The sequence below is a fragment of the Galeopterus variegatus genome, unplaced genomic scaffold, assembly GCF_000696425.1.
Source record: "Galeopterus variegatus unplaced genomic scaffold, G_variegatus-3.0.2 Scaffold1741, whole genome shotgun sequence".
In the NCBI taxonomy this organism is placed as follows: domain Eukaryota; kingdom Metazoa; phylum Chordata; class Mammalia; order Dermoptera; family Cynocephalidae; genus Galeopterus; species Galeopterus variegatus.
The window spans coordinates 195907-216466 of NW_007727852.1; the positions used below are offsets into that span (position 1 = coordinate 195907).

Below are 20560 nucleotides of genomic sequence, written 5' to 3' on the forward strand. Positions count from 1 at the left end.
CCATATAGGGATCCGAACCTGTGGCTTTGGTGTTATCAGCACCACACTCTCCTAAGTAAGCCACAGGCTGGCTCTTTAACTGTTTATTAATGCTGGAAATACAATATGGAATTTGAGTCATATTTCTGAGAAAGCAACAGATGCCCTACCGATGAGAAATTCATTTTTTGTGAGAATTGTAAAATGATGACAAATATCAACTTATTCTGATTTAACAGATGGAGAAACTGGGGTATACTGTAGTAATGCTTAAGGTGAGCACAATGCACAGACAATGGAGACACATATATAACGCACAGACATATATAGTATGATTTGATAGGTGCTTAAATTCCTCACCACCCCAGATTTTGTACCCAGACAATCTTCAAGCATACTTATAATTCCTACTATTTGCAGTTACTCTCCTTCAGGGCCATCTCTAGTTTCTCATTAAATTCTTATTTGAATGACTGAACAAACAAGAGGCTGAAGGCCTATAGTCACTTAAATTGGATATATCTTACCTGAAAAGGATAACCAATTATTGGCTACAATATTTGTATATGATTTAGCCCATTATTAACTACTAGGTGAGTGCAGGGCTTGGATGAAGTAGGATCCAGTAGGGTGATGTTTTATGTAGTGAAGAGACAGTAAGAAGCAGTGCTCTTGGCTTTTATGATTTGAGAGAAAGTGGGAGAAGCAAAACACTTAACTAACCTGGATGCTGCATGAGTTTTGAAATATCAAAGGAAAGTGAATAAGGTAAGAGACAATGCCATATACAAATATTACATACTTCACAATACATTCTCTAATAAACTCTGTAGCCCTATATAGTTCCATCTATGCACAGAGATGAATTAAACAAATAAATAACAAAAAGCATAAGTCAGTCCAAAAGAAAGTACAAAGGAATAACAACATTAACGGAAACCCTGTTCATAAGCCATAGCAATGCTATTTATAAACCCATCCTTCCAAACTTAAATTCTCCTGTTTCAGATCCTTTCCCATAAATCTATGGAATTTTCTTCCTATATCCCCAAATGTGTAGTTTAACTTAACCTCTCAGGCTAAGTCCTCTCACCTTTCTACTGCTTCAGGCCCCAGGTTCAAGTTCTCTCTTCCTTAGCCAAGTGGGATTAGAGTCTTATTTTAGTAAACCTTACCTGATCACTCTCAAGTCTCCCTTGGCTTAATGCAGGTGATGCTTTCCCCCTCCCCACCACCCCCAAACAAGATTCAAATTCAGCCTCTGAAGTATTCTTCCTGTTCTCTTGTTTTCATCTTGCTTATATGTCAGTCAGAGTAATAATGACTTTATACACTAAAAATGATAATACAGTGTGACAGTGCTCTTTTATATAATTTAGTCAAAGGCTACTGGAGCTCTAAAGAGGGAATATAATTTACATTGCCTGTGGACTGAGGGAGGCTTCAAGAACTAGAGTCACCAGAGCTGCATTTTGAAGATGTGGAAGTTCATGGAATACTCAAGGAATAGTATATCCTCCAGTGGAGTATGGAGTGAATGGTGGCAGAAAAGGCAGGCCAAAGTCATGTTACATAAGGCCTTAAATTCCTTGCTAAGAAAATTGGAGTGAACACAGTATGGAAGAGCGGGAGAATCTCATCATTGTTTAAGTCTCTTACATAACTTTCGGTAGTATGGAAGATAGACTTGAGAATTAATATTCGTGTTTTTGTGGGTTTTTTTTTTTTTTCTGACCATATGGTCTTATAGACATGGATATCATTGGAGCATCCTAAAGGTAGATCTGGAGTTTCTCCTCTGGAGACCACTTAGGGGGCTACTTTAATAGGTGGAAAGATGATAAGGGATTAAACCAGAAACATTTCAGTGGCAATAGAGAGGCAGGGACAGATGGACAAATTTCAGGAGCTGCTACTCTATGTCACCTACACTCTAGGTGAGGCTTCTTCTGCACCCTGGCAAATGGTACAAGTGGGGGCTGTTTCCTAAACTATCACAATAATTTACACATGTCTGTGTGCCCTTTTGATCGCCAGTTTCCTTAATGTAGTGGTCATATCTTTTCATCTGTAGGTTCCTAGAACCTTTCAATGTCATGCAAAAAGGTGGCCTGTAGGGTTGTTGAATCAGTGCGAAATAAGCATTCATAAATGAAGATTACAGGCCATCTCGCAGTAAAACCAATAGTATTAAAGATTCAGTGATAACTAATAAGACACTACACTGATTATATTCAATCTAACCTTCCCAGCAACTTATTATTTTTGTTTTTAAATCTTCATTAAGTTGGTACATTTCCCATCCCACAAATAGGCACAAAGACTAGAGGACTAGCTTCAAAATACCATTTTTTTTTTTTTTTTTTTTTTTTGCCCTTAACTGATTTTATTGAGTTGTTATGTTCCAGTGAACATCCTAAGAAGACACTAGGCAAGACCCAGAACATGAGAGGTACCGGTTTCTGTATCAGTTTGATCGTGACCGCGAACCAGATTTAAGTTCCTACATCTCAACTGCACGCCGGCGGTCCGGAACCGAAGCGCGGACGCCGCAATTTCTGGGCGGACGCTCGAATATGTTACGATGAATCGATTGCTTTTGCCTGGCGGAGGACTATCAGTAACGGACCCCGCAACGAACAGCCACGGAAAGGAGGTGGGTCAAGGGCGGCTTCGTCTGGGCTGGAACTTGAGCCGCTGAGATCGGGCGTTTAAACGAGTCGGAGAGTTAAGTTATGTTTGCAGCCGCGGCGATGCGCGCCTTGCGCAAGAACAAGACCCTTCGCTACGGAGTCCCCATGTTGGTGAGCGGAGTCAGGAGTGAGGCCGGGATTCCCGGAGGGTCGGGACCTCCTGCTTGACTGCATCAAAGCTCCGGAGAATCTAGCCCTTGAGGCCGAGGACCGGGACCTGGGCCAGGAAGGGGCTGGCGATAGATTGAGAGCTTTCAGGCAGTCTTTCTTCTAGTGTTCTCCACCCCCCACCCCCCACCCCCACCTCGTAGGGGGAACTCGGTCTCTCTCTCCCCTTTCCTGGTAGTTAATAGGATCTGCCTAGTTGTGAGCGTAGCATCTTTCCCAGCGTCGAACGCGGTCGTTGTTAATGTCCCCGATTCACAGTTGAGTTAAACGGAAGCTCAGAGAACGGTATCAGAACCAGAGTTTAGCCCAAGTCTGGATGATTGCTAAACTTACTTTTTTAACCCTCGCTGGTTTTGATGACAGTCTGGATCATTTGGACTAGATGTATTTAATTTAACTGTACGATTTCTGGTGTCTCCTGGTTTCAGCTTCCTAGTTTGTGAAAATTCTTCCAGTGTTGCTATGAACTTTGTGAATAAAGTGTTTAGCACGGTAACTGCCACGTTGTAGCAGCTCTTAAGTGATCGCTGTGTTATAGTTTATATTTCTAAAGCACTTAGCAGCTTTCGTGTTTATATGGTCGCCTCCGGTTCTACACTGAATTCCCTGAAGATGTCATGAAAATGCAGGTTGTGGCTGACATAAGACCAGTCAGAGTTGGAATCTGGGCAACTCCTTTTATTTGCTGTTTGACCATGGGCAAGTTATTTTGCTTCAGCAAACCTTGATGTCACCAAATGATTTATGTAAAGCATATGAACAAAACCTGCTTTCTTTTAAGTACAGAGTAGTTTATTACTTTGGTGTGGATTTTTGCACAGGTGAGGTTACCAGCTTTTGCACTGATGCAGAACTAAAGGACAGAAGTGATCTTAGAAAGGTAATGGGTTGTTTTTTTTAAAACTCATTTTTGATGAATCTGGATTTTTTCATCTTTAGAAAACTTCTTATATATTTTTAAAAGAGTTTAAAGATAACTGTTTGTCTTTAAAAGATAACACAGTAATTATATTTATGCAGATGACAAGGCATGTGTAAATACTATCCTCCCTACAGATTCTTCCGTCCCTAAAGGGAGGGCTATTCGGAAGCATTGTTACTGTGGGCATTGGCTTTAGGTCACCAGCATGTCCAATGGAAGCAGTTTGATTTGGCTTCTTACCTTTCGAAATCATGAAAGCCAAGGTCTTAAAACCACTATGCATCGAAGTGCTTTCTAGGGTTTTCCTCCTTTGTTTTAGTTCATGGACTGGAAAGTACCACAGAAGCCTTTTTCCTAAGTATGTTACTCTAAACTGCCTCCTGTGTCTATACTGGACCTAGGGAACCATGTTTCTGAATATGGGCCCTAAACATGTAAATAATTTTGTAGAGGAAAATCCTGCATTCAGTACTCTAAAACCCAACACCACTGGCAAGAATTCAAAAGATACAACTTCTTCATCGTGCATCAGTCAAATGTGCCATAATTACTATTCTACATTTATCTTTAACTTCATATTATTTCCTCTCTTGGACAAATATTAATGCTTCGTGAGAGTCTTTATTAACAACATACAGAAGAGGATTTGCAATACCAGGTATATGCTAATAATCTCTTCTTCCCTTCTCTTCTAAACCACTTGAAAAAGAGACTATATGTGTTATTTCATCTTCCATAGTGCCCATTTAGTCCCCAGAATTTACCCTTCTAATCTGACCAGTGACATTCTTGTTCCTACACATCAAAAAATTCACCCACTTACAGTATTAATTCCGTTGTTTTTGGTATATTCTGTTATGCAGCCATCATCATGGTCATCTAATTTTAGAACACTTTCATCACCCCAAAAGAAACATCATAACAATTAATAGTCACTTCCCATTCTCCCCTGCTCCTTATCCCACTACAGGCAACCACTGTTCTTCTTCTGTCAGTAGATTTGCTTATTCTGGACATTCATATTAGAATAATACATGTGGTCTCTTGTGATTGGCTTCATTCATTTAGAATAATGTTTCCAAGGTTCATTCACACTGTAACATGTATGAATACTTCATTCCTTTTTATGTCTGTATAATATTCCATTGTTTGGATGTACATTTTGTCTATCCATTTATCCATTGATGAACATTTGGGTTGTTTCCATTTTTTGGCGACTATGAATAATGAAACTATGAACATATGTGTACACATTTTTTTGTGGAAGTAGCTTTCGTTTCTCTTGGGTGTATACCAACAAAGTAGAATTGCTGAGTCATATGGTAACTCCATGTTTAACTTTTGAGAAACTGCCAAACTGTTTTCCAAAGTGGCTGCATCATTTTACATTGCCACCAGAAGTGTATGAGGTTTTCAATTTCTCCACATCCTTGTCAACACTTGTTATTGTCCATCTTTTTTATAATTACCCTTTCTAGTGGGTGTGAAATGGTATCTTATTGTGGTTTTGATTTTGCATTTCCCTAAAGACTAATGATGTTGAGCATCTTTTCAAATGTTTATTGGTTGTGTGTATATCTTCTTTGGAGAAATATCTGTCCAAATATTTTCCCCATTTTTTAAATTAAACTATTTTTCCTTTTATTGGGCAGAGGTTTGCTTAGACCAGCAAGTCTCTCAATCTTTGTTGTGGGGCTCTGCATGCTTGCTTGGACATTCCTTCAACATTCAGCCATGTGATTTACTGCTCCACCTTAAGCCTTCACTTTTTGTTTGCTCAGCGCTTCAAGGTTAGCTATAGGTGAGAGTTTAGGGCCTTCTCAGGTCTTTCCTGAACATACACACTGCTCTGGGCATGCACACAGTTCTGTTCATGTGTCTGGTTTTCTAAATTCTCAGGAATATGTTTGAGCTTTTCAAAGTGTTCCATGGACACCTTATTTCTCACATTTTCTTTTGAAGCTTTTTGGCTAGCCTATTGTTTGCCTTAACTGTTACCCACCAGCTCTGGCAGTCATAATGTTAAACAGTTGCCTCTGATTTTTTTTCAGCAAACACCTCCAGGTAGAAGTCTGTGCATACTGGTTGAGCTCCAAGTGAGGTAAACTAAAAATAGCCTTGTGAGTGGGTTCTTTCAGGAACCACCAGACTGGTCAAATAATGACAATTCTCAGAGAATGGGATTTTAAGGAGCTTCAACCCCATTCTGCCCCCTTCAGTGGTTGCCAGGCTTTACACTGTGATGGCAGACTGTTAGTTTTCATGGTTATCATGGAGCTGGGGTAAGAAGTGAGAATAGGGCAAGTTAAAAATGCCACCAAGCTTTCTGTTCTTCCTGAGATTCAATCATTTTTTTTAAAGTAAATGCTCCCCACATTGCTGCAAGCCTTTGCTTAATTTCCAGAGTTCTGAAAAAGTTGATTTGACAGTTTTTTTCAAGCGTTCTTATAGCTTTTATGGAGGAGATTTTTGGAGGTACTTACTCCGCCATTTCACTGATGTCACCCTTTGGTTCTTTTTTATGTTTTCTGTCTTTGGTGAGGTTTTCTAGCTTTTCATTTGTTTCAAGAAAATTGATAATTGCTCTTTGAAGCATTTTTATAATGGTTTCTTTAAAATCTTTGTGAGGTAATTCCAACGTCTGATTTGTGTCTATGTTAGCATCTCTTGATAGTCTTTTTAAATTCAAGGTGTTATTTTCCTTGTTCTTGTTATGACATGTGAGTTTTTATTGTTGGACATTTTGAATATTATGTTAGGAAACTATAATCTGTGTAAGTCTTCTGCTTTAGCAGGCAGTCACCATGTTTAGGTTTAGCCTGCTATTTGGGGCTGTCCTGATAATTTAGGTTCCAGAGCCTTTGCAGTGCTAATCTGGTCTGCTTTGTTCACCTGGTGCCACTGGGGCTCCTGCTTGAGCACATCAGTGTGGAATGTTGTAATCGATATATAAATGTTTTTAAAGCCATAGGATTGATTGAATCATAAAAGAAGTGAATATAGATAGAGAAGACAAAACACTGTGCCCTGGGGGATGTCAACATTATAGGGTTGGGGTGTACAGGAGGAACCAATAAAGGAGACTAAGCAGGAATGACTCGGAGGCTAAATAAAAACCAGGTGTAAGGGAAGAGGAGTAGAGCATGATCGACTGTCAAATTTTGTTCATGAAATAAGATGAGAACAGAGAATTAACCATTGGATTTAGTAATGTAGATGTCATTGATGGTTGGAATGGGTCTAAGACACAGTGGGAGGAGCAGTGAATATAGACAACTCATTTGAGAAATTTTACTGCTGTTACGAATAAAGAAATAGGTTAGTAACTGGTGAGGAAGTGAGATCTAAAAAAATCTGTTAATAAGATAGGAGAAATAATAGCATTTTTAATGATGAATTATGTAGTGGTGAGCAAGATTTTGATGATACAGGAAAGGGGAGAATTGATGAATCAGTGTCCTTCAGTAGCTAAGGGAAGATGGGATCTAGAGTACAAATGAAGATATTTAATTAGTGTGGATTCTATGGTAACAAGTGGTAGGTGGTGCATTGCAGTTTAGATGCTAACTAGGCACACATACATGCACACACTTACTAGACACAGTCCTCCACAAAACTCCCCTCACTTCAGATACTAGGTGAAAACTCTGGGATTCTCAGGCCATCAGTTCTTCTGACCAACTAGTTACAAATTTGGGTGTTCCCACTACCCCCTCAGGTTCAGTAATTTACTAGAAGGAATCAGACTCAGGAGAGCACTATATTTACAATTACAGTTTTATTATAAAGGGCACAAATTAGGAACAGGCCGAAGAAGAGACCCATAGGGCAAAGTCTGGGAGGGCCTTAAAACAGAAGTTCTGTCCTCTCCCCATAGAATCAGGGTGTGTCAGCCTCCCAGCACACTGATGTGTTCAACAACCAGCTCAACCAAGCTTCAGTGTCTATTATTTTTATTGGGGTTTCATTACAGTGGCGTGGGTGATTGAATCATTGGCTTCATGATTGAACAGTGTCCGGCCCCTCTCCCCTCCCTGGTGGTATGGAGGTCAGATTGATATCATGTAGCTCAAACCCTCAACCCTTTAGTCACATGGTTGGTCTTTCCAGCATGGCCAGCCTCTATCCTGAAACCATCTAGGCGCTACCATGAGTCACTTCATGAGCATAAACTCAGGTGTTGTCCCAGGGGCCCACCATGAATAACAGATACTCCTATCACTCAGGAAATTCCAAGTTAAAAGCTCCTTCCTAGGAACCCAAGACATAGATCAGACAAATTCTTTATTATGCTGGGTACTGTGATTGCAGTAGTCCAAGAAAGAGATGATGGTGGCCTGAATTAGAAGAGGGTATTAGAAGAGGATATAGTCAGAAATTGTCATATTCAAGAAATATTTTGAAAGTAGAGGTGACAGAACTCAGGGATGGATTACTTGTGATATATGAATGAGGAGCTAAAGATGACTTCAAAGAAGTTGACTTGAGGAATTGGATGAAAGTAATTGAGGGCCGGCCCAGTGGCGCACTGCTACAGTTCGCCGCTTGGGAGTGTAGCGGCGCTCCTGCCGAGGGTTCGGATCCCACATACAGACCGGACTTGAGGAATTGGATGAAAGTAATTGAGGGCCGGCCCAGTGGCGCACTGCTACAGTTCGCTGCTTGGGAGTGTAGCGGCGCTCCTGCCGAGGGTTCGGATCCCACATACAGACCAGCGACTCACTGGCTGAGCGAGGTGCGGGCGCAACACCGAGGGTTGCGATCCCATTGCCGGTCAGGGTCCGGTACGGGTGCGACACTGAGGGTTGCGATCCGTTGCCGGTCACGAAAAAAGACAAAAAGGAAAAAAAAAAAAAGAAAGTAATTGACATTTATTGGGATGTGAAAGATTGGTTAGAGGCAGGTTGGGACAGAAAGAGGATTGGGATAAGGATCAAGAGTTATTCTTTTATATTAATTTGTATATACCTCTTAGACTTTCAAGTGGAGATGTCAAATAGGAAGGCAGGTCTACAGTTCAGTGTAATGTTTGGTTGGAAAGGTGAGGAAGAATGAATAAAAGGAGATTGAGAGGAAGTAAGAAAACCAGGGGTGTGTCTTTTCATTGAAACTAAAATATAAAAGTTATTTTACCTATACAAAGCATTCTTACATATTGACATTGCAGATATTAGCTGTTTATACATGTCAAATATTTTTCCTGATTTGTTGTATTTTGATTTTATGTTGTTTTTATTTTATTTATTTCTCAGGATTGAAGGTTTAAATTTTTATGTGATCTCATTTAATGGGTTTTGAAATTCATAGCCTCAAGGTTTTGTTAGTATTCACAACTTCAGAGTTATAAAATATGCTTTATAATGTTTTATGTCTTTTTTATTTAATTCTTAAATCGGTAATATGAACATATTTACATAAAAAGGAAGGTGAGATCAAACTTTATTTTTTTTCAGATGACTAGACTTTTGCATCTATAGGAAAAGGGATCAAAGCCAATTAGATTTTTGGACAAGATGATGAAGCAGCAGTGACAGTTTGGGGGATCTTTTAAGGTTTACTACACAGTGAGAAATGTGGCATATTTCATGAGATTCCTTTATCACTTGATAAGAAAATGAGGGACAGTGCTCTCTGTTGAGAGGGGAGACAGAGAGAGACAGAGACAGAGACAGACCCAGCCTGGCATATGAAGGGTTTGTGACCCAGTCTGTGAATGGGCTTGAGGGATCTGGGAGCTCCAGACCCAGCCCTAGCTCAACAGTCAGCCTAGTTGGTGGCAGGATAACCGGAAGGTAAAAGAGCCCAACAACTAGCGTGGTCGCCTAGCTTTACAATTGGCTTCACGAACAGAATTAAGAGCTAGACAATTGGCGATGTCGACAGGATTCCAGACATTAGCCACAGCAGACCACCACACTCTCAAATTGGATTATTTTGCAAAATCATAAAATTGAAAGAATTCTGATCCTGAAGGAACAAGGCCAGATTTTTATTCCTGGGACTACCCTGTGTAATAATGGCGTTAAAAGAAAAAATTTGAACAAAAGTTTTATGGAGTTTATTGAGCAAAGAGGATTCATGAATGAAGCAACACTCAGAACTAGAAGAGGTTCAGAGAGCACTGCTCTGCAACAAGGGCTGTGAGTATAGACAGAACAAAGAAGTAAAGTACAGAAGTAGCTTGGTTGGTTATAGCTAAGTATTTGCCCTATTTGGACAAGGTCTGACCAGTTGGTAATCAGGTTTATTATCTACTAAGTTAGGTTTCTGAGGAACTTAAAGTAGAGACAGCCTCAGGCCAAATCTGAGTTAACAATGGGCATGTCATTTAGTTGACTGTGCTTTTATTTCCTCATTTGTTAAATGCTTTGGGTTTTGTTTTTGTTTTTGTTCTTTTCCTTAGCTGATAGATCTGTTGTAAGGATCAAATAATACAATGCTTGTCATGATGTCATTTAAACCATAAAATCAAGTACAGGTATGGGGTGCTGATTTTGGTATTTGGTAGTGATGTACTGTAATGTTTCCAAAACAGTATATATTACACTTACTGTGAAAAGATAAATAGTAAATTACCAGGAAAAATAGCCTATAGGATTTTGTATAATCTGTGTCTCTGTTTGTTACTGGAAGCCAGGCTTGGCTTGCCCTCTCACACTAAACAAATGGCTCAAAAGTTGGTGCAAGGTTTGGAAGGTTTATTAGATAACCAGCATCTGGGGGATAACGAGGCTGAAATCATCCTGCCTTTTGATACCTGTTCTGGGGTTATAAAGGGGAAGAGGCGGGAAGGTGAGGTAAGAGTTTTGTCCTAGCATCTGGGGGATAACGAGGCTGAAATCATCCTGCCTTCTGATACCTGTTCTGGGGTTATAAAGGGGAAGAGGCGGGAAGGTGAGGTAAGAGTTTTGTCCTGTGGGACATGGTCATGGGATCAGAAGAAGATCTGAGTCAAACGTTAGGGTCTCATGATGTCAGACTCTGCAGTTGGTGGAGTGGTCATCTTCAAGCTCTTGATGTTATTTCAGGGTTGGAGTCCTTATCTCCTAGGGAGAGCTCTAAGACAGTAACCTCAGTCAAGCATCACTGGAACATAAAAATATCTGACTCATACCTCTAACTAATGTGGATGCAATTTTCCTTTAAGCAAGATGGTGAGTTAATAATCCTTTCTCTTGGATTTCCTCTGTTTGTAGTTGATTAGGGAGGTAAGAAAAACAATAAAACTCAGTTTTAATTCTTAATTTTAGGTGCGCAACATCTAAAGTAAATCAGCGTAAGAGAATGTAATGGGAGACAAACAGAAATAAACTTTTAAGAAGGATACTTTGGGAGCAAGATTTCATCTTTAGGCAGTTTCAGCCATATGGGCAGTTTCTCATTTCCTCTGCTAACCTGAAAAAATTGATGATTGCCAGTTCCCAAGTTTATGGCTAACTGAAATTTTCTGCTTGGTCCTAGTTACCCCAAAGATGGCTGTTCTCTGGCTAAGGTCTTTTTCATGTTATTGTTTAGATAAGTAATCTATAAATAGGCTGAATTGTACCCTTCTGTTTTGATTAATTGTTTCCTATCTTTGTTTCAGTTGCTGATTGTTGGAGGTTCTTTTGGTCTTCGTGAGTTTTCACAAATCCGATATGATGCTGTAAAGAGTAAGGTAAGAACTGTAATTGGAGTTTGACATGTGCCTGAGTATATGTGTGTCTGGTTTAGGAGAAAGTTATACTCAGTATACTAAGCAGTCTGAGTTTGTCGTGCTTTTCAAAGCTAACGTATGATCTTTGTGCTCTTAATTCTTAATTTTTAAAACAACATTAATGATCACATGGAAGTGAACCATGAAATGTAAAAGATTTAGTAACCTGTCTCCTTATTCACTACAAAATTGGCAATATTGCTTAGCTTTCTGCCACAGAATATGCTCTGATGTAGCTGTTTTTAGGATTTAGAAGGGACTAAAGAAAGAACATAGGTCAACAATTTCAGTTCATTTTATTTCTCCAATTATAAATTAGTTATTTCATATTAATATCAGTAATTTGTAAATTATATTGATATGTATCTTTAGTAACTGACACTAAAAGAAAACAAAATTATTTTTCATTATAAATAAAGATGCCTATCTTCTCATAGTATCTACTTTGTGGTAGGACTCTACTAGTTCCTATACATATTACTGTCTTTATTTTACAGATGAGAAAACTGAGCTTAAGTATTTTGCCTAAGGTTACATGACTGTAGAGCTAGGATTCTTACCTTCTATGATTGCACGATTACTGTGAAATTCAGGCCAGCTGTTACATAAGAACTCTGGTTCAGTCATACAGAAGTAAATAGTTTTTGTTTATGGCACATATGTGATATTTGAAGTTTTTTCCAAGTAGTATATGACGGGTCTTCAAAAAGTTCATGGAAAGATTTGTATTACTGGGTTGTTGGTTTTTTTTTTAGCGGCTGGCAGGTACAGAGATTCAAACCCTTGACCTTGGTGTTATTAGCACCACGCTCTGACCAAGACAGCTAACCAGCCACCCCTGTATTATCTTTTAATTCCGTTTTTCCACAAACTTTTTGAGGTACCTTTGTATGTATTTCATTGGCAGACCTTGGTAACATTAGTGGGAAGGCAAAGAGTATAAAGGCCTATTCAGTTTTCTCAGTTAATTTTATGGTTTGAGAAAATCAACTCCAGCTAGTCTTAAAGACACTAGAGATTAAATACTAACTTTATGTAGTTTCTATGAGGGAATAGAACAATTTGTAGATAATTGAACAATTTCAGTTAGTCAGTTTTTAGTTAACTAACTATTTTCAGTTTAACTGTCTTAAAAGGCTTCAGTTAGCATCCCAATTACTTCATCAAAGAATTTTTTCTCTTTTCCTTTAAAATGAAAGTTATAGTAATCACACTTTTAGAAGTGGGAGAACGTGTATGTATTTGAAAAATAATTGAATATTTATTATGTGTTAATCATCTGTTAGAGCCTGCAGATAAAGTGGCAAGAAACTGGTTCTTAACAAAACCTATGGCATAATCAAGGCTCAAAGACATATAATGTAAAAATGTACCCAAACATATTCCAATGCCCAGTAAAATGCTATATTAGAATTCTATATAAAACATTACTAGAACTTCAAGGAAAGGCATATGATTTAGACTTGGGAAAGGAAAATTAGAGAAGGTTTATTACTAAAAATATCAACCCTTGAATTAGGCTTTAAGAATGAGTAGGAGTTAGCTAAATGATAGAAGTGATTTATATTCTTTAAGGTAGAGGGAGTATTGGGCATACGGTCAGATTTTCATTTTAGAAATAGCTCTCTGACAGTGGAGTATAGGGTGGATGGGAATTGTGGGAGCAAGGCAGAAGGGAAGAGATTGTTTAGATTGGAAGTAAAGAGACCTGTTAGGACTCTGTTGTAGTAGTATAAATGAACAATACTGAAACCTGAAATAAAACATTTGCAGTGATGATAAAGAGAAATGAATGGGTTCTAAATAAAATTTTAGCAGTAAATTGAGAGTATTTGATGACTGATGTATGTAATATAAAAGGGAATAAATCTGAGATGACTCAAGGTTTTGGTTTTGAGGACTGGATAAATGGTTATTCTAGTCACCCAGTTAAGGAGAGAGGGTAAGGGAGGTTGAGATAACAGGAGAGGTCTGGAAGATGGGGTCAAAGTAAAGAGAACAAGAGAATGATGTTGATTAAAGCTGGGAGGACAAGGTCATTTGAAGTCCAGAGAATAAGGTTTAAAATATGAGGTTTGTTAACGTCTATAGGAGTGGGATGAGAGGAAAAGGTTGAGGTGAGAGGGATGAGAGAACATGGCCTACTGAGATTGAGAGGTCAAGGTTGATTGATATTGAGAAGTCAAATTCCAGTGAAGTCAAGAATCAGTGGTTGGGTGAGGTTGAGTTTAAACAAGGTAGAAAGGATGAGGTAGGCTGATGTCGAGAGGAATTGAGAGGATGAATTTGGTTCTTAAGGACTGAGAAGAAAAAATTGGTTGAAGTTGACAGCAGTTACAAGGATTGAGAAGTTGAGGTCAAGGCGGGGATGGTCAAGAGGGCAAGATTGCTGAGGTCAAAGGGGTTTGAAACTGGGATCTAGAAGACAGTGTCAGTTGAGAAGGATCAAGAAGAGGATAAGTTCAGTTGAGAAGTTTGTAGACAGGTGGAAAAAGACAGTATGAATTTGGGGTGACCAGCCATCCTAATTTGCCTTAGACTGTCCTGATTTTAGTACTGAAAGTTCGGCATCTCAGGACACAAAAATCCGTGCTTTTCAGTGATGGGTGTGGAAAGTTGAGAGGAAAGCACAAGACCCATAATTTGGGCCAAAAAAATACAAGCTGAAAACAACAACTTTCAATTTTTAGTGTGAAATAGATATGGCATAGTTTATCTGCTGTCCCTAGTGGCTGTTGCTGTTTTTTATTCTGGGTGCTGATGCTAACAACCACAAATCATCCATTGTTGCATCACACTAAGTGATCCAATTTAAGTACGTTGCAATCATAAGCAGAAATAGTCTTTGACTTTGCCTGTCTGTTGTGCTTTGTAAAGACAGTGCTAGCTTAATTTTTAACATTATAAATATCGTGACTATGTTTTCTAAGATTCAGATAATAAAAATGAGAACAATTACAATACCAATGCCAGTATGATCCAGACGTCAACTGAAAAAGAAAGCTAAATGAGTCTGTTATTTTAATGAGAGATGAAAGAACACATACAACTGGACTAGGGAGTTAAATGACCAAAACAGAGCATACTACACAGTGTGCAAAAAAGAAATTGAGATTGGGCATGGTAGAGACAGGGATGTGAAAACACATATGAAGACTGAATTTTACAGGTCCAAGGTGAGACAGGCAAGTACTTTTAAGTCAATCATGTTTATTCATCTCTCCTCAGAACACCAGTATTTAGTCTAAAATATGTTCAGTCACTCACCATTCAGCTATTTAATTTAATTTAATTTAATTTGGGTTTTTTTTTTCTGGTTGTTGTTGTTTGTTTATTAATTTCAGCGATCACATTCTTTGCCAACACAAGTAACATGACATCAGCTCCTATTTACCACTATAGAATCCTAATTTTTTCATATAGATATCTCTTTATTTCTAAAGAAGGTGTTCTTTATGGAAGGTGTTCTTTTTTCTTTTCAAGTGTAGCATTATATTTAATAGTCTTTTTTGTATCATTGCTATGTATCATAATTTAGGTTGGTGGTTAATAGTGTGGACTCTGGAGGCAAAGGGCCAGTGGTCAAAGCTAAGCTCTGCCTCTTTGACAAGTTATTTAAACTTCCTAGTCCCATTTTCCTTACTTGTGATAATACGGATAGTAATAATACTTACCTCTTAGATTTTGTGAGAATTAAGCAAGATAATATATGTCAAAATTCTGGCACAAAGAAATGCTTAGTAAATATTAGCTGCTATTAGTTGTGGTAGTGGTGGTAGTAGTACATTAGTTATTATGTGATTGGAGTGGATGGTAGAGATTATGCCATATGTTTGTAATCAATCATACTATCTCAGCCATGCCTTCTATAATTTTTAAAGTTGAAAATCACATCTAACAAACTTAAATAACTTATGGCTCCTATCTCTTTTCTACAGATTGATCCTGAATTGGAAAAAAAACTGAAAATGAGTAAAGTATCTTTAGAGTCAGAGTATGAGGTACAGTATATTAATGTAGTCTCTGTTTTGTAACAGTCTTACTAGAGATTGTGTCTATCTGTCTTATTATAAACTTAAATTATTAGTAGTACAGAAAAAATTATTTATGTTGAATATATGGTATTTGGTAAACTATATAGTCATTTGGAAAGAAAATAAAGATGGATCTATATTTTAAAATTTTTATTGAATCATAATTGATTATACATATTTTGGGGGTTCAACATTGACATATGTTGATCAAATCAATATTACTAATTATATATATAAATATATATATATATATATATATATATATATATATATATATATATATAGTTACAAAGCGTACTTATTCTTTATGCCCCTTGACCAATCTCTCCCCAGCCCCCTCTCCTTCCCTCCTCTCACCTCTGATAACCCTAGATTTCATCTCTCCTTCTGAAAGAGTAATGGTTACTCTTTTGATTTATTGCCTAGATGATCTGTCCAATGCTGAGAGGTGTGTTCAGGTCCCCCAATATTATCATAGAGCAAATGCTTCTTCTGTCTCTCTGGAATGGGCTTTGTGGAGAGAGACATCCTCTTCTTTTCTTTTATCTCTGCTGGTGAATTGCCTTGTGTCAATGCACTCCAGGGGCTGGCAGACCATCTGCACGGTGATTGTGGCTTCTAGCCACTTTTGCAGCAGCCGTGGTTATTGTGGTGGCCGTGGTGGGCCACCCACATGGATGTGATGTTTTGGCATGCTCCTTACCTAGTTGCTGGTGGCATTGGCAGTGTGTCTGGTTGTGGGAGGGGGTCCGGTCCCTGACTCCATGCCTCAGGACCCCAGGTGGTCCCCATGGCTCTGGCAGTGTGCCTGGTTGTGGGAGAAGGATCCAGTCCCCGGCTCAATGCCTCAGGACCCCAGGTAGGCCTCGTGATGCTGGTGGTGTGCCTGGTTGTGGGCAGAGGGTCCGGTCCCTCGCTCCATACCTCAGGACCCTAGGCAGGCCGTGTGGCGCTGGCGGTATGCCTGGTTGTGGGCGGAGGTTAGGTCCCCAGCTTCATGCCTCAGGACCTCTGGATCTATATTTTATATACTACAAACAAATGAATTCCAGATCAAGAATTTAAAAATAAAAAACAAAATGCCAAAAGGACTAGGAGAAAAAAAAATATGGAGATTTTTTTTTGTGGTCTTGAGTCAGAAAAGCCTATTTAAATGTGATTTAAAAATAAAAAGAAAAGAAAAACCCAGAAGCTGTAGAAGTAGAGATTGATGAATTCATACATACAATTTCAAAAGTTCAGCCTAAAAAAATTAATGTATATAAAGTCACAAGTTAAATTAGAAATCCTAAATACAGTTTGTCTTATCATGGTGAATTGTTTAAATATGAAGAGCACCTACAAATCAATAAGAAAAAATTCAAGAACTTGCTTGGTCAATAGGAACATGGACAAAGTATGTAAGGAGTTTAGGGGAAATAAGTATTCTTCTTAAACATAGGAAGAGATCCTCAACTTATAATAATAGGAATGTCAATTGAAGTTATAATGAAGTGTCATTTTTCACCCATTTGATTAGCAAAAATCAAAGAGTTTAATAGCACATTATATTATGGGATTTGGTGAGGGAGGATGTTCTCCATCTATTAAGGTTTTCTTATGTTTTACTGGATTATATTTTCTTCTTTCTTTGTATGTCTGGTTATTTTTTATTGAAAAGTGAACATTGTCAATAACACATTAAAGAGACTGCTAAAGAGTGCTGATTTTCATTTTAGTAGGCAATTTAACTATTGGCTGAGCATCTTGAACTTGCTTTGTAAGGGAGAATCTGTGGAAAGGCTACAGTGTTTCTTAGGCCCCTGTAACTTGATGGGAGTCAATTTCTAAACTGTCTCCTCAGAGGATCTTGTCAGGCCTTGGCATTAAGTTTTGTTGGGGTGAGTCTAAAGTAGGGCTTATTCTCAGGCATAATCCTCACTCCTAAGGAGTAGCCTTTTTGGTGCCTTAGCTGGATGTCAAGGTAGCAACAAGGTATTAAGGAGAGGTCTCCACTCTGGTAGGACTGAAAATTCAATATGCCTGACACTTCTTTTTCTCATCATTTCTTGACTCTATTCTACACTTAGTCCTATAGTCGTTGGCTATTAAATGGTTACCCTTAGGTGGTCTTACCTAGCACATGTACATAGCCGAGTCTTCAGCCACTCTGTATGTTATGCAGAATTGTACAGAGAATTTTTTCTTCACTAAAGATCTCTAAAGACTGGACCACTTTTGCGAGAACTTGTTCTGTCAACCTTGAATCTCATCTAAGAACTGTCGTAAATTCTCCTAAGTATATATATCTTATGTTGTCTAGATAATGGCCACATTTTTATTAAAACCTTTTAATAACTTTAGATCATTTTATAACTACACTTGAAAATACCCTCATCTTGCTAAATTAGTAGAATTTTGTTTCTCCATATATATTTCATACAGACTCCTGGTAAAACTAAAAGTGAAATTTAGGCAGTGTTTTTATTCACAAGAATCCCCATTATTTGGTCTAAAAGTGTAACTTGCTACTTGTAGATGTGTAAGTACTATGCCAGTAGCAATGCTATGGAGGGTTTGTCTGTGAGTAGATTTTCCTTCTAACTCTTAGAAACCATAGAATTTGAGAACTGAAGCAGCATTTTATTATTACTTATGTTGGAATTAATGCCCAGATGGCTTAAATCACTTGCCAAAGGTATACAACTAGTTAATAAAAGAGTAATGCTTAGTATCAAAGCGTCAGGGTAAATTTATACTATTTTTCCTGTCTCTGGATATAAGCTATCCTGTGTTATCTCAGCTTGTTTTCTATTTTACTGAATTATTCTAGAACAGCAAATGTATAAAAGTTACTATCAGAGTGGTGGTTAGTAGAAGGGTGAAGAAACATTTATGTTCTTCCCTTTTATCCTGCCTTCATTCCTGTGCTTGAGAGACACTTCAGACTAAATGAAGGTAAGATGATCCAAAGTGTAGTTGAAACTAGTTTCAATTGCCCAAAATAGGTAGTTGTGGGGAAAGTCTTTTCATTCTTAAGCCCAGGCTCATTTTTCAGGTGCAAGACAAATTATCTTGGTCTCTTTTCTTCCTTGTAGAATACATTGAGGTCTCCACCTTTGGTTTTTTCCCTCTCATTTTCTACCATCACCCGTGCTAACCCTTTAAGTCATCATTATGCTGGATCAGCCTTCAGATTTGGATTTTGTTTTTCCATTCTTTATGCACTCAAAAATAAGGCATCTAGAGTTTTTCTATTTTAATAGTTTTATTGTTATGGGGAAAAGATAGGCAGTAACATCAATGGCAAGCAACAAAAGTTCTGAACTCCTAAGAAATATGACATTTCTTTAATTATCATGTTTGGTCTGCAGTTGATTTATTTGCTAAAATTGTAATTGAGGCCTTTTGGATTCTTTCCACTCAATCACTTATTCATTTATTCAGTGATGTCCTAATCATAGCCACAGGGCTCTTGCACTAATAAATATACTTTAATTTTTGTGGTTCTGTAGAAAATAAAGGACTCCACTTTTGATGACTGGAAGAATATTCGAGGACCGAGGCCTTGGGAAGATCCTGACCTCCTCCAAGGACGAAATCCAGAAAGCCTTAAGACTAAGACAGTCTGATTATGTTGGTTTTTAAAAAAATAAAAATGTTATCAACTGGACTTCCTACTACATACTCCTATCCAGTGGAAAGAAAATTCCAGACCTGTGGAAACCTGATAAGATAATCTTGATAAAAAGTCAAGCTACAGGTCTTTATACTTCCTAGCTTATTCCATTTGCAAATGAAAGTAACAGTGTTGATCACATATATTTTACACCTTTCAATAAAAATTTGAATGCTGCTGTTAAAGAGTGTCATGTATTCCACTCTCCAACTACCCACCCATATCCCTTTTCCACCAGCCACTAAGACAATGTGTTGATACTTCATCCTGATTCCTAATGAGAATAGTATGTGTGGATCCAAATTCTCACAGTAAAGTCAAGCTGTGGTTTTTTTTAGGAAAATATATGTGATCACAATCTGATAAGAGTCTTGGTTTTATTTATAATACCTCACATAGGGTGCTAATCAGTGTCCAAAGCATCACCTGATGATTATATTAATACCATTAAACATGTTAAAGAAATTACATTTCTGGCCAAGCCAAAAATCATGAAGTTGTACGTGATTGTAAGCAGACAGGGCAAATGTGTTAATGTAATCCACAAATGGCGACAATCTGGGAAACACTTATTAAAGGTATGCTTTTTTTTTTTTTTGTCTTTTTTGTCTTTTTTCCGTGTCCGGCAACGGATCGCAACCCTCAGTGTTGCCCCCGCACCGGACCGGGGACCGGCAACGGGATCGCAACCCTCGGTGTTGCTCCCGCGCCTCGCTCAGCCAGCGAGCGGGAACCGGTCTGTATGTGGGATCCGAACCCTCGGGCGGGAGCGCCACCGCGCTTCCCAAGCGGCGCACTATCCAGTGCGCCACCGGGCCGGCCCCTAAAGGTATGCTTTATGCCTTAGCATAATTTGCATGCAAATTGACTCTCTAGGTTTGGTTTGTTTTGTTTTGTTTTAAACTTGGGTTTGCTGTGATCCGATTTCTATGCAAAAGAATAGAATTAAGGGAAGTTAGTTTTTTTGAACTTAACTCCTTTTCAACCTGCCTTGCACAGCCTTGTTCCCCCACCTTCTGGTATGTCATGCTGAGTTCTGGATGCTTAAAGTCTCAATTGAAAAAGTCTCAATTCCCTTTAATTGCCAAAAAATTATAATTCCATCCTATCTTGCCCTCCAGTCAAGATATTCTTTTCAGCAGTTTAGTTTTAGCAAAAATTAAAATAAGCTGATTATTTAGTGATAATTTGTGATAGAGATGATTCATAAGATTTAGTTATCTGGAGGAGCAATTGGATTTCATAGAAAAAAACCAAACAACCTCCACCGAAACTTTACTTCTTATACAAAAAGCAACTCAAAAATGGATCATTGATTTAAATATAAGAGATAAAACTTGTAAAATTTTTAGGAAAAAACAGGAGAAAGTTTTTCAGACCTAGTGAATAACTCTTTTAAATAGTTCTTAC

General features: G+C 38.2%; 1 protein-coding gene across 1 annotated transcript; it reads left to right on the forward strand.

Moving 5' to 3' along the window:
• The first annotated feature begins 2585 nt into the window (after positions 1 to 2585).
• LOC103595308 (cytochrome c oxidase assembly protein COX16 homolog, mitochondrial) lies at positions 2586 to 19335 on the forward strand. Its single transcript, XM_008578678.1, has 4 exons — positions 2586 to 2783; positions 11348 to 11419; positions 15397 to 15459; positions 18987 to 19335. The coding sequence occupies exons 1-4, from the start codon at positions 2715 to 2717 to the stop codon at positions 19101 to 19103; spliced, it is 321 nt and encodes a 106-aa protein (XP_008576900.1). The 5' UTR covers positions 2586 to 2714; the 3' UTR covers positions 19104 to 19335.
• The last annotated feature ends 1225 nt before the right edge of the window (positions 19336 to 20560 follow it).